The sequence below is a fragment of the Montipora capricornis genome, chromosome 13, assembly GCF_036669925.1.
Source record: "Montipora capricornis isolate CH-2021 chromosome 13, ASM3666992v2, whole genome shotgun sequence".
In the NCBI taxonomy this organism is placed as follows: domain Eukaryota; kingdom Metazoa; phylum Cnidaria; class Anthozoa; order Scleractinia; family Acroporidae; genus Montipora; species Montipora capricornis.
In genome coordinates this window covers 16,949,660-16,964,629 of record NC_090895.1, presented here as the reverse complement: position 1 = coordinate 16,964,629, position 14,970 = coordinate 16,949,660, and the positions used below count along the sequence as shown (strand labels likewise).

The 14,970-nt window shown below is 39.5% G+C and overlaps 1 protein-coding gene across 1 annotated transcript in view; it reads left to right on the top strand.

The window, feature by feature from the left end:
* Positions 1 to 14,970, top strand: part of LOC138029376 (adhesion G protein-coupled receptor E3-like) — a 37,257-nt gene that overhangs the window by 14,912 nt on the left and 7,375 nt on the right. Inside the window, exons 9-16 of the mRNA XM_068877126.1 lie at positions 355 to 473; positions 4,676 to 4,712; positions 6,018 to 6,135; positions 7,016 to 7,131; positions 8,479 to 8,578; positions 9,830 to 9,980; positions 10,684 to 10,750; positions 13,452 to 13,512. Coding sequence (XP_068733227.1) covers positions 355 to 473; positions 4,676 to 4,712; positions 6,018 to 6,135; positions 7,016 to 7,131; positions 8,479 to 8,578; positions 9,830 to 9,980; positions 10,684 to 10,750; positions 13,452 to 13,512 — 769 coding nt within the window. The remainder of the gene's footprint in view (positions 1 to 354; positions 474 to 4,675; positions 4,713 to 6,017; positions 6,136 to 7,015; positions 7,132 to 8,478; positions 8,579 to 9,829; positions 9,981 to 10,683; positions 10,751 to 13,451; positions 13,513 to 14,970) is intronic.

Below are 14,970 nucleotides of genomic sequence, written 5' to 3'. Positions count from 1 at the left end.
AGTTTCTGCTTCTTTCGAATTTCACGAGGGCGCTCTTACTCGTCAGTTGGAAAAAATGCCATAAAGACCGTCAAAAACGAGCGAAATCTTCACAATGAAATGTGAGTGTTACTGGAACTAAACGTCACAGACCTTAGCCACGTTCTGCCACAAAAGAAATAATGTTTTGCTAATACACATTTAGATCACTGATCTATATGAACCAGAATCTTGAACTGTTCCCATTGTATATTGTGCATACTGAAGAAATGTTCTGTGAAAATCTGTGATGAATCAAGCATTAAGTTTGGTTGTCAGTCCACACAATTCATTCATCGAGGAAATAATTTTCCGTTCTCTTTATTAATTCAATAGGGTCTTGAACTCAGGGCTTATTTCGAGCACCATTTTGTTCAACAACGGAAGCAGATTTAATAACTTGAGTGTGCCTGTGGTAATAAATCTGTCTCAAACTAAAAAGGTAGGAGCAACTGGTACTGGAAGCGGCCTCAGTGATGATCAGTAAGTTGGTATTGGGTTTGGTGAAGATAGAGCGCTTTTCAATCGACTCACACGTGACTCGGTTTCAATTGCTAAAATAAGGGAATGACTATAAAGTCTCGCGCTATTGTTTTGACCAATGAGAACCAAAAGCAATTGCGAGTTGTACGCGTGCATTTTCTGGTGCGTTGAGCAAGGTGCATAGACCGTATTCATAAATGGCGGTCAAGAAATTATTCTTTTGTCTTTGTGCTAATCATCCTAACTAGCCTCACTTTAAAACAAAAATTTTTTTGAATTTTGCTCGTGTTTACGAGGCTAGTTAGGATGATTAGAATAAAGACAAAAGAATAATTACTTAGCGGACATTTATGAATACGGTCTATGGATGAAATAGGCAACTTTCACGATAGCGTCATTTGACTACAACTACCAGAATTCAGTTTGATTTTGTTTTCTTATTTAAATTTTGTATTCCCAACGGGGTAAAAATAACAATAGATCTAATTAGCATAAGACAAATAGAACCTGAAGAATTCTGGTACCGTAGTCAAATGGCGTCATCATGCAAATACCCTATTGCTTGACTGGACCAAATCGGCTAACTTCCGGTGTGTTCGATTGACCGTATTCCGGAATAGGAGTACATGGAATAGAAGTTAGGAATCCTTCGTTTTTATGGAGATTAGCGTTAAAGTTGTCAAATACTGAGTTGAAACGTTATTTTAAACATATCTTTACTATCCTTGTTGCTTTAAAACGCCAGGCAACGGCATCATCACTCCACATATACTTAGGACGCATTCTCTTTAGAGTATCCTGGCTATCCTCATTCCGGATTAGGAATAACAGAATACAACGAAGATAAATTTGCAAAAGAACACATATTCTGAAAACGGAATACTATTAACGAAGGTGACCTGAGAACTATTGTATCTCCGCATACGCAAATTGCGTTGGCATGGCGAGTGAAAAAGTTTCCCGAAAGTTCGGAACACGAAATGTTGAAATATGGCCATAAGTACCAGTTTTTTGGCGGTTTTCGCAATTTTTCGGTTTGCTTCATTTGCTAAAAACCTTAAGGGGAAAGATGAATGTGTTCCCACAAGCTCTTTTTGATGTCGATTTAATTGAAAAAATAGGTCCGCAATGCGTACTTGTGTGGGATTTTAGTCAAATAAACGTTGAGGATTAGCATTACAGTAAATGTAATACATTTTATCATGTAATAGTGACAAATGTCGAGTAAAGAGCTGCTGTGTCAGAATAAACCGGTTGGGACGACCGGTAAATAAAGGTAACAGTTTTTCCAAAACCAGCAAACCAGCCCAAAGAGATGGCACTTACTATTTGCAATTGTTTTCCGCTGATGAGAGATTGGAAACTGGAAAAATTAGCAAATGGTAAGGAAATCCACTGTTCCGTTCGTAATGGAAAAAGAGGACTACCTCTGTAGGTACTCTACAATTTCCAAATGGATTTTCAATTTGGGTGCTTACCATTTAACAAAAAAATCCGGAAATCTCGGTTAAAAGTTAAATGGAACGGACATTTTTGTGGAAAACCGTTCGGAAATTGTAGACTACCTCCAGAGGTAGTCCTCTTTTTTATCCGTTCGGAACGGAACGGCGGAAATTTCCTTACCATTTTCTAAACTTTCCAGTTTCCAGTCTCTCATCAGCCGACAACAATTACGGGAAATCGAATTGCAAATGGTAATTACCATCTCGTTCGGTTGGTTTGCTTATTTTGAAGAAACCCTTGCCATTATTCATCGGTCGTCCCAACCGGTTTATTTTGACAAATGGTAAGCACCCTTACTATCCCATTTGACTTTCAACCAAAATTTCCGAGTTTTCTTGCTAAATAGTAAGCACCGTAGCTCTCTTAGGGTGCGGTTACACGGGGCTGTTTTTGTCGATGTAAGTGACTCTTTTAGGACAGAAAACTGTATTTGGTGTGTGTTAACAATATTTCCCCGAGGTAAATTTCCCGTGGTAAATATTTGAGGATTCGTCAAAAGGATCAAACAAAGCACCCATGACATTAAAGCGACTTTTAATTGAGTGCCGGAAAACCAATCAAAAAGCACGGAGACAATCCAGCAAACCAATCAAAACTCGAAGTAATTACATGTAGCCGACACAAAGCGCAGGAAAATGTGCACAGGCAAGCCACGATTGGTTTTGGTTTCACTTCTGATTGGTTGAAAATATGGCGCGAGAACTATGAACCAATCACTGAGTGAAGTAATGCAAAACCAAAGCAATTAGCTAATTACTTTCGACACTCAATTGAAAACCTCTCTAAATGTGGGGGTGTTTTGATGTCCAAGGTATAAGAGCCAATCACGATTCTCCATTTAAATGGTTTTCCTTCGTGACATTTTTTCTGACAATAGCAAATTCAGAAATCCAATGTAGCCGTTGGTTGACGAGGAATACCAAAAGTTAAATGTGATACAGTTTGGGATTATCTACCATGGGAAATGCCATTAACTGTGGTTTGTGTATTTCCCAGTCAGCAGACAAAGCTACACATGGCCCCAAGTTATCACGGGGGAAGGAGGGGGGCGGTGATTGACAGAGTTAAGAGTCACTGAAGTAAACATTTTGCAGGTTAGGGATTGTGACGCATTACAGTTGGGTGCATTTGAGCATATGAGTTTCTCAGCCACCAAATGCCAAAATGTGTTACAGTCAAAGCGCTTCAGGCGTGAACACACCACTTCAGAGACTCGTGAAATATTTGCGCTCGACAAAGATGTAAATGCCGTCTGCTTTTATTCATCAGCGAAAATACAGAACTACTACAAATCCAGAAATATCTAAACATAAATTGTCAGTTTTGCTCTGTGAAAGCTCACAATGAATGCAATTTGGAGGCGTGTAAAACCTACTAAGTAACATATTTTCAAACGTTAGTCGTTTTGTGTGAGAGTAACAAAAACTGAAATTTATTTCAAAGTGTTTACAAGTACTTCACTCAACTTTTCTTCGTTTATCATTGTAGTGGTTAATTAATTGCTTACATAGCCTTGCTGAGAAATGCAACATTGGTGACAACTATTACAAAATAAAGTGAAAACTAACCTGATCATGGTATTGTTGTGGCAAAACAAAATGATATCGGCAAAATGGTATTCGCAATTAACGCAAAATTTACGATAACAGTTAGCTTTGTCGAGTAAAAGTGAAGACTACTAGTGAATTCTTCCTTACCTTGTAAATTACTCGCACCGAGAAAACAAGGCGAAATTCGCCAAACAACAGCCGAGAAGAGTAATGGTCGCCACACACAAACACTCTTTAAAAGGGTTATTCTCATTTCCAATGTCCCTCTCTTCCTAATAGACACCACGTGACAAACACTTCGCTCTTGTATACAAATAAATAAAGAAATATCGTCGGTCCTGACAACGCTTGGGGAAATCCCACACAAAAAGGTTCGTGGTTTTTGCGCAAAACCACTTAGTGCCAACGTCATTTCTTTTGACCAGGCAAGGGCACTGTTTTTATTAACACAAACTGACAGCTCTTCTCATTCTAGCACCAGTAAAGAAACAGTTGAGAGGCCAGCACACCCACATCTACGGTAGACATTTTGGATCGCTATTCCAATAATTTTTTTACACTTTTCCTTCCGCCGGCAGGCAACGAGCCAGCCGCGTATTATTCCCGCCAAAACTTTCCCAAAAGCACGCATATTCTGCCTGTTCGGAGTGAACCATATTCCGGTCATTCGGTTCATTCTGCTATCGGGGGCAGAATGAACGGCATAGTACATAGTACATTTATTCCGAAAATAGAATAGGTTCCAAAAGAACACGAATACCGTCTATTCCGTGTATTCCTATTCCGGAATAGTACCAAAGGAAAGTGCCCTTATTTTTGACCGGATTAGGTTAATCGAATTCTACGTTATAATGCAAACATTATATACATTACCGATTTGGTCTATTCGCTCTATTACCTCATATTCTCTTGGTTACAAGTGGAGTTTCGTGTACGAGGCCTCCCATGAACTAAGGAATCAAGCCATTAGGGAGAATTATCAACAAAGACATGAGCATGTATTTATCTGAAAGCGAGAGGGTGCGTGGAAAAAACTTTTGATACTAGAAAATGTTCCAATTTACCTTCTATGACGTGGAATGAATGTTTTGCTCGTTTTCATTTGTAGGCAAATGGCAGAGATTCGAGAAACTGTGTTTTCCTTGATGTTAACACGGAGTAAGTATCTTTTAAACTAGTTAATGAATTAATTACTACACTAACTTCCCCGATAATAAATAATGTTAAGGCTTACGTTAGAAGTCCAAAAGACAGAAGTGTCAATCTCTTTTATTTGGCCTTGGTCAATCAGTTTACGATATTATCTAAATTTAAAGTAAATAACCCCCGCCAAATAATGGTCAGTGAGATTGTGTCTGATGGCCACAACGCCTCGGATTGATCCGTAACTAAGTAGGCGCACGTGGGATTGCTCGTGCCGAATGCAAAATCGTCAAGAGAATAACAGGTTAGAGCGCGAAACCCTGTGCCTCATGATAATTATTGAAATCTAGGTTACTTTATCTGTTGTTACCTTGACCGCGCTGTCCAGTTTCACACCAACAGACTAATAAGGTGTCATCTTTGAAATAACCACGCAGTACGCCACGGAACTAATAATAAATTTTAAATAAGTTGAATCGGAATAGGGCCAAATAAGAGGAATTCGCTCTAATATGTCATATTCTTTTGAAAGTCATGGATCTGTCACGGAACGAACTTTTCCGGCCAAAAATCTAGCCAAAGCCATTCTAAAAACATATAACGCCATAATTTGATGGGAAGCATTCCATCGCGAATCTTAACATGTGGGTTGTAGTCTTCTGCTGATGTTTGTCGGTCCATCTGCTTGATACAATATAAGCAGAGGCTTATGGCCTTGAAGCGTTTAACTATGATTCGGAGCTGGGGATTTTTTGATTGAAAAAATTGCTTATGTGGATTTTAACTTAGCTTGTTTTTTTAACCGCGCGTGTAGCTTCGATCTTATGTTTGTCCATATTTGGGCATAAAATTGGCATCCTACAATTCCCAGATTTGTTCCGAGATAAACAGTTGCATGTTATACGCTTGAACGTCATGTGCTTCTGATATGAGCTACAGGGGTGTGGAAACTGATAGTTGTGAGTTCTACAGGGGATTCCATACCAATGAGTGAACGCATGATAAAGCCGAAAGTTTACTTTTCAATATTTCAAATTGCACTAAAGCAGGAGCTTGATGAGCTCCTGGCCACGGTCATTCCTAACATATTGCCCAATTGCCTTAATACTGCGTGTATGCTGGTTGTCATCTCATGAATATTAATGATTTTGTAACGCAAGTATCTTTTTGTTTTCACATGACGCTAGGCAGCCACTTTGGTGTCCTTAAACAAAAAACGGTGGCTACGTTGGCGTTATTTATTAATCTCATTTGTTTCGATTATGGCGGATGATCACGTGAATCAAACTCACAAAATAATATCTGATGTTTTCTCTGCAGTCCACCCTCGTGGTCTACTTTTGGATGTGTCATACATGAGCAATATGTCTCACATACTGTGTGTCATTGTTACCATATGACAAGCTATGCTGTGTTAATGGACGTACATGGAGCCTACGTAAGTTGATTTGTTTTAACATAAAAAGTGGGTTTGTTTGTTGCTTTATTTGTTTGTTTTATGGTGGGTGTTCAATTATAGCACTCCTCCTTGGAGCAAAGATGGCGCAGTGGTGAGAACACTAATGTGCGCTTCACTGGAATTAGCCCCTCGTCAGAACGAATTAGTTAGCCCTTCTTTACAGTGAATTTCTTAGCTCATCGTCAATTCGCCATAACGAATGCCTAACGCTAGAGACGTTCGTCATATACATTTTATGTTTTCACGGAGCCAATTCAAAAAGAGAACCTGGCCTACCCATAGGTGGAATCAGGTGGATCGTCTTAGAGTTAAAGGACCTCGAGAGTCCAGCTAGCGATGAATCTAATTGGAATTTGTAGTGTCGAAATCACATGTAAATCCAACGATATAACCGCTGGACAACGCCACCAAGGAGACGTCTCATAGCCACAGCGAAGCGTAACAATATGTTGAAACTGGCAAAGTCCACTTATTTCGTGGTGGAGATTTACAGTCTTCGGGAAAAAAAAAAACAATCATTTTCTTAAGAATTATATTCATTGAAAATTCTCCATTCTGATTGGGTAAGGGAAATTCAGCTATTAGGTAAAAGTGCAGAAAAGATGTACGTCAGTGTAAAAACAGATAATAAACCAAGCATTTTGATTGGTCAATGATCACAGAACGTCACAGAGAGCCTATCCAATTCGAGCGCTAGTTGGTGCAAATTTTGGATACGTGATAGGCCACTTTCAAAAATGCCATTAAACTCTTTATTTGCCCTACAAAATTTTGCACAAGTAATGTTTTTATTTTCTCTTGGGACCATTGTGGTATTTTTTAAAATGGCCTATTTGTGATCTTCATTTCCTTTAAACAGGAATCCGACACCATCTCAGGCGACCACGTGCTTGCATTAACAACAATCTCAATTTTGGGATGCTTAGTCGCTCTTGTATGCTACGTCATCTTGTTCTGGACATTTTACTCTATCAGGTAGGACTCTTTACTTTGGTCGGGATCTTAGGTGGAAAAGGCAGAGGGTATTTCCTGCAAGAATCCACCAGAAACGTTTTTATCAGGTCTCAACCAACCTAGCTTAGTCTTGCAATAGTTCATTGCAAAGTCCTTGAAAAATTTGGCCGCAATTTTACAAACTGACGAAATGTTCACTTGAAAGTTGCTCTTTTCCCAGAAGAATGAAGGGGTAGTTTCTAAAGAAACTGTGGTGCTGCGTCGGTGAGGAAGTAGTATACAAAAATTTGGTTTTATCAATGGAGTTGATAATGTAAATTGGCCACCGTACAGAGATTATAAAAGCTGAGGTTTCGAGGGTTAGCCCTTCAAATTCGCTCTGACGAAGGGATAACACTCGAAACGTCAGCTTTTAGAATTTGTGTACGGTGGCCGATTTACATAGTCAACTCCGTTGATAAAACCAAATTTTTGTGTACTTTTCCCAGAAGGCCTTGTGGTACACGTGCACGCAAGGTGAAGAGTCTCGTAAATACATCCTGGTACCATTTGTTATCAGCTTCTGGTCTAACCTTAGTATGTTTTGCTACGCCACCCCAGTCTCACTTCAATCTCCAAAGCTTAAACGCAAAGACGCACTATAAAAGGCGAGGTACCCTAGGCACATGAAGATGATTTGTCAATCAACCATGAATGCATACAGAGCTCTGTGATGATTTGTAGTAAAAAAGCCTGTAAGGGCAATGTGTTCCTGATATGTTATAAGATCTTATCAGTCGTTCTTTTTTCAATTCCCACGCAGTTAATTTTCTCGCTATAGAAATATCTTTTAGGGGCCCATCTCTTTGTTGCTGTTTATTGGTAGCCATCTTAGACTATCAGTTGTGTTTGAATGTACTCGAACAATAACAGAGACTGAAGCGACCCATTTTAGAGAAGTTCGCAAACGACTGTCGAAAGTAATTACGCGATTGCAATTCCTACGCTTAGTGATTGGTTAAAAGATCTCGCGCCAGTTTATCAAGCAATGAGAAGGAAACCCAAAAACAATCGCCACTTGCACGCGCAATTTTTCCCGCGCTTTAACCAAAGTCACATGGAATTGCTACGAATTTGGATTGGCTCATTGCGCTGTTTGCACTGTGGTTGGTCGAAGTAATTACTTTGGTGTTTTTAACGAAACTCAATTGAAAAGAGCTCTATAGCGGATTCCTTTCTCAGTTACCGATCGTTTGTACCAATACAGCAGGCGTTTCTATCCCAGAAGCGGAGAAAAAAATGAGATTTCGTTCGCTTCTGGCTCTTACAAACAGAGAAAAGAGTCGTAAAGCCGTTCATTTTTCAACGCATTGCTTTCTTTTTTAACAGAAAACGGACGGAGACATCTTCTATTCACATGAATCTCGCTGCAACAGAGGCTTTTGCCATTTCCTCTTTCCTCCTTGCGTACCCATCGGTGAAGATTAAGGTTTGTGTGCATTTTTTCTTTATCATTAAAGTAAATGATGTAATGACACCATCAAATGGTTAGACTTTCAAGTCTTCTCGGAAAATAACGATAAACCGTAGGCCCCGTCTCACCACCCTTCGACGTACGGTCATCACCCTGTAGCACGTTAAAGAACGAAAATTCCGCAACTGGAACGTAAAAATAAGAACTTAAAACAATGAACCTATCTTGGTGCCAAAATCGATATAGAAGGAGGTGGGATGGAGGACTTACAGAACAGACTTTCAAAGGCAAGAGGGACATATATTAGGCTAATTAAGATCTGGAACTCCAAGAGCATCTCAAAGAGAACGAAGATGAAACTGTACAAGACCCTCGTCTTGCCTGTATTGATGTATGGATGTGAGACCTGGAAAATGACCAAGAGCGATGAACATGTTCTCAACGTGTTTCAAAACAAATGCCTCCGGAAGATTCACAACATACGTTGGCAAGATCACATCACCACCAAAGAGTTACTAGCCAGAGCGGAAATGTCACCAGTGAGTCAGGAAGTGAAGAGAAGAAGATGGAAGTTCATTGGCCACATTCTAAGGCAGGACAGAGCGAGCGATACAAGGACGGCGTTAAATTGGAGACCGGAGGGAAAAAGAAAGAGGGGGAGACCAAAGACAACGTGGAGAAGGACCGTTGAGAAGGACATGGAAGAAGGAGGATGGGGTTAAAGGAAAAAGGTGCGGGGTGTTGCGGTAGACAGACAGACATGGAAAGCTTCAGTGGAGGCCCTATGTGCCACCTGACACGCGGAGGATAGGTGAAGGTGAAAACAAAAAACAGCAAATGTAAAGAAAGCAGGGATGGGCAAAGTTAAAAAGGTTAAAATGGATTGCAACTTGTTTTTTTTTTAACTGTGCAGCCTAATTAGCGCTTTTTCAACGTTTGAACTGTTGCATGAAACTCGAAATATGTGTCCCAGACAGCCATTTTAATTTTCGTTACGATTGTTTCATTCGTTTCGTTTAGAAGTAATTTCTGGGTAAACATGAAATTCTATAACGAGTAGGGACAAGGCAATTGTAAAGCTGCACAAAAAAACACTGCACTGGATAAAGATGAAGCAACGTCAGCAGAAGATCTGAATAAAAATTTAGTCACAAAACCCTGCGAGCCGTAAGCTTGCCATTGTAAATCCTATGTGATAGTACTCTCAAGAATTGTTGATGATTCAACCATGTTTTGGTTTTTTTTTTGTGTTTTTTTTTTGTATAGGAACTTTGCTTTGCCATCGCCCTCCTTCTTTATTATTTTCAATTGGCGTCATTTTGCTGGATGTTGGTTGAGGGAATTAATCTTCTGCGTGGAATGCTGAAAGTTTTCCGTGTCACCGGTCGACTACGGATTTACGGCTTTTTCGCATGGGGTGAGTATAATGTAACATCCTTTGTTTATTGCCCCTCTTAGTAGCTCGCAAATTCCAGTCAATATACCGTCGATCTCTTCAATGGGTCATATTTGTACTTGCGTCGTGATCAGGTTTACCTCGTGGTCGTCGCCCTGATGTTGTTTTGTTTATTGTTTATTTACAAAACGTGGTGGGTTCGGGACCACTTAGAAGGCAGAAGGTTTCAGGACAAAGGGTCTTTTCTCGAAAGTCCCGAAACTTTTTTGGGCGTATTTCGGGTCACATAAGACGCTTTGTATCTTCAAAAGAAAAACGTTTCAAGTCATGATTTTTTTTATATGTTCTATTTTTTGTTTCGTTTTTGTTTTTTGACAACATGTCGAAAGATTAGTTTCTCAGAATGAGTAGATCTTCACAAATCAATCAATCAATTTATTGAAGTCATTGCGTGGGATTGAGGTTGCCCTCAGTATCCGAGCCAGAGCCTCATGTATAAAACGAATTACTTGTCGAGCCAGAATAGCTTTCGGAGCTTTTGAGAAACAGGCCTCTCGCACCCAGATCTCACTCTGGGTACGAGATCAGTATCTGCCTGGAAATTCATTCTCCGAACCACTCAGCATTACGCCTACGCAAGATATTTCCCACCATTTTGAGACGAAGGCCATATGCTCTACTCATTCTGGAGTCGTCACTATGTTTGCTTAAATTATCCTTGTAGGACTTCCCGCGCTTGTTGTAGCAGTCATTTCAAGTATTTTTCACCAGACGTTTCTCAGGAGTGACTTGTACGTAAAGACTCAAATTATTGTTGTTGTCATTATTTTTGCTTGTTCATTTAATCTTTTGTTCCTTAAGATATGACAGTTCGGATACTGCGGAAACTAATTTCTATATCGGAATTATAAGGAGGCGCCTCCCTCGGAGACTTGGAGTATTATTTCCCTCGTTAATTTCCATAAAGAGGTTTTAATGATTGCACAGTTTGGGAAATCATTTCTGACATTGAATCATCAACCCTCGACCATCTTAAGTTTTCATTTCATTTTTTTCTTTCGGCATTACACCATTGGCTTAGCAATAGCGAACTGCGTAGAATATACTAAAAGTCGTGTAATGTACTAGGCGGTATTTGAACACTTGAAAGGTTAGTATTTTAGGTCACTGAATACTAACAAAAGTAAATTCTGAAAAATCCAAGCTGATGTTATAGTTATCTGGTAAGGCACTACACTGGTATCGCAGAGTTCATGGGTCAATTCCCGTTCAAACCTGAAATTTTCAGGTTTTCCTTTTGTTTCTGCTGAATTGACGTACATAAGTACGAATTCCGTAGCTGTACCAACCCTTTAAGGTGACCCCCCAGAAATAGAACTTGTCACAGATTTCCAATGAAACTTCCCACACTGTTGTAACATGTTAAGGAGATTATAAAAACCTAATAAAGAAGGGGAGTCACAGTGCTCGTTTCCAAGGTACGACGCTGACGAATGCGGCTATTTGAGCTACTTTGACAATAGCCCGTTTGGAGGTTAGTTTTTTTCATTTGCATTACAATATAATCTAGCATTTATGTGAGGCAATTTCGGGCTATTTTGTAGTTTTAACCCGAAATTGCCTCGCATCCACGTTAGATTACATTGTAATGCAAATGAGAAAAACAAACGGTGAAAAGGGAAATTGCCGCGCGCCCCCAAGGTTGGTCAAATTTAGCTCGATTTTATAAATGTAATCACGCAACGTATAACGCAAAGCGTGGTGTCATTCTATAGTTAATTCGAGCACGTGTTTTTGAATACCGTTGTGAGTACTTAGCACTCCAAAATATATTTAACTTTAGTGTGGGCTGTTCTATCTGTTATGACTCTTTTCCGTATAATTTTATGAAATTTCCAAAAAACTGGCCATAAATTTTTGCTGATTTTTCATTACTACAAGAAGACAACGTTCTCAGCAAATATATGAAATAAAAAATGGCGGTCACCGTACTCGTTATCATTCCTTGATGGACTAGGTTTGGCGTCAATGAAAATCCGCCATTTTATCTATGTGCCCGCACCACTGCGCGCGAAAATGACGCAATAAATTTTGCACATTAGGATTGCGCAATGTAAAACCAGGGCATCACCTTAAGGACGGTGACTACTAATTCAAAGGCATTTTTGCACGGTTTACTGAATATGTGGGAAAAGCAGATCTTAACAAGTGTTATTGGATCCAAAAGAAAATTGGGGGTAACCACGCATTTTCGAAGATAATTAATCAACAATAATCGCAAAAAGCTTTAAAATACAAAGTAATGTATGGCGTTCTTTGCCAAATTGAATCTTAATTATCTCTGAAAAATGCATGGTTACCCCAATTTTCTTTTTGGATACCGAGATCACTTGCTAGGTTCTGCTTTCTGCGCATAATTTTGAACCGCGAAAAAATATCCCAGTATTAATAAGCATCAGCCATAGGAAATCCGTGTATCTCGAGATGCGCAGAACGTATGAGCAATAACAATAGTAGGCATCGTCCTTAAAGAGAAGAGTTATCTTTGCGAGTTATCCGAGATGAAAGCCAGCATAAACGGCGCTTGTGATGCTGAGAGGAAAACAGTGGTTTGCTCATTATTGCAAAGCAATGGTCCTCACAACACTTTTGTTTTTGTTTTTCTTGTTTTTTGTTTTGTTTTTTTTTTTTCACGTTGTTAATTAATTGTTTTGCAGAGGACGGCGTAAAACGTGCTCTAGTGTAAAAGGCACGAACGTGTGCCGTTTTGTGGCGTTTTCACCACTGTTGATCTTGGCCGCCTTTAGACATTAAAATACTCATCCATATTAAATAGCCGTTTTGACGAATCGGATGAATTTCTTTAGACACGTTATTAAGTTGTTTTAAGTACAGTAGTAATATACCCAACAAACCTAAAAGCCTGGGGATGCCACTACTGGCATTATATAATGCTTCGTCAGCCAGAAGTTCAAGCTCTCAACATTCATTTTCGCGATATTTAAATCCAATGACTGAATTTTAGCAAAGTCGACCTGAATACAGTTTTATGCATCGCTGAATTACATTTCTTCCATTTCCAGGTGAACTGGACTGGCGCGTCTTCCTATGTAACACTAGGTAATTAGTTTTTCTTCACTGTTCCGGGTGTTTTTCGATTCCCAGACGAACTGAGCTAGAACGCCTTTCACGAAGGAACAGTCTTTTTTCCATCACGATTGGTCAAAACGGCTATTGAACATGGGGGAGTATTTTAAGCCAGATAAACGCGCGCAGCAAATGTTTTAACAGATATATATAATATCTGATCATAATTAAAAACACTCCTGCCTGTGTATTAAAAAGTCAATAAAAAATTCAAGTTGAGAGCACTCGAAAGGTTCCTGTTCGGTTGACGCGATGCGAGGAGAGCAAACAAGAAATCGATCTAATAAAATAAATTGTACCAGCGCGGATATTTAGTAAATCATTGTTTTTATTCTCCTTTTACAGCTGTTGGCTTTCTCATCGGCTTATTTGGGCTTTTGCTGGTCCTGTGGCATGCATTCTTTTGGTGAGTCGTAGACCTTTAATTAACAGCGTATTGATAAAAATACTAAAAAAATATTTTTTTACGGTTTCAGCCCTCTTGCACAACAAATAAATGTACAAAAATGATTAACCTACAACGTTTACATCACAAGTAACCCCTCAATTCAAAATTGACTTTTAAAGATGAAGATGTCAGCCAGGTTCATGTTGCGGTTCCAATTTCTTCTTGCTTTAAAATTTTTCAATTCAGTTCATTCTTGATTTTTCTTTGTCTAATATTCACTATCATAATCTGAAAGGAAAGGAAAGGAAAGGAACTTTATTTAAGTGTCTAGTCTTTCTAGCGCAGAAGCACTAATTGGGGACGCTGTAAATTGAAATTAACAATTAACACAAATCCAGTCAAATTTTGGTTTTTGAGGAGAGGGGAAACCGGAGTACACCATACATACATACCCCACATATGACGCCGGATCTGGAAATCGAACCCGGGCCACATTGGTGGGAGGCGAGTGCTCTCACCACTGCGCCATCCCTGCACCCCTGAAACAAACGAAAATCAAAATTCAATGGTTTAAGGACGTTGAACTATGAGAAAATTTGAACCATGCACAATATTTGCACAATATTTGCAAAAATATTGTGCTAATCGCTCTTAAAGAAGTCCACTGATAACCAAAAAGGTCTCGATCTCCGACGAAATTAAGTGCGGCACATCAGTTTTCAATATTATCTATTCTTAGAACGGCTACTGCTAGATTTTTGAGGGAAAAGCGTGGCGGTATTGTCTTAGTTGCTCGATTCATGATTTTGCATTAAGTACGAGCAATCCCTCGTGCGACGACTTGGTTGCAGACGAATGAGAAGCGTTGTGGTCATCAGGCCAATCTGATTGGACATACTATTCTAAATTTGTAGGATACAGTGAACTGATTGGCAAAGGAGAAATGAAAGAGGTCGACACTTCTGCGTTATGGGTTTCTGTCTCTTATGATCCCCATTTGCGAATATACTATGTCACCTTGATTCTCATGAAATCCAACACGGGGACGTTTAATCAAGGCTTGTCGATACTCATATTGAATTTTCACACTTAGGAGCCTCGAGCTTAACGAATTAACTTTAATACCTACAATTACTTGCAACAGTTGGGGCTTTAATAGCTAGATTCACTTAAGGGATGTCAAATCATACGCGTTAAATTTTGTCAATTTTTCAAGAACATTCCGGCTCTGGGGAGTTATGCATGCACACTGGTCATGAACCATGCTTCCCACCTCTGCGATGGTACGTGGGCTGAGTTTCAGTGAAGCTCAACTTGACTTGAGGGTTTTTCTCTGGTTTTCCTCCCTCAATACAATACAATACAATACAATACATGCTTAGTTGACCGCTTCCCGTAGGGGCTTTTCAGGGCCAATGAAACACAGTTAACGAAACGACGCAACACAACAACAACAACAACAACTTTTGAAAATCC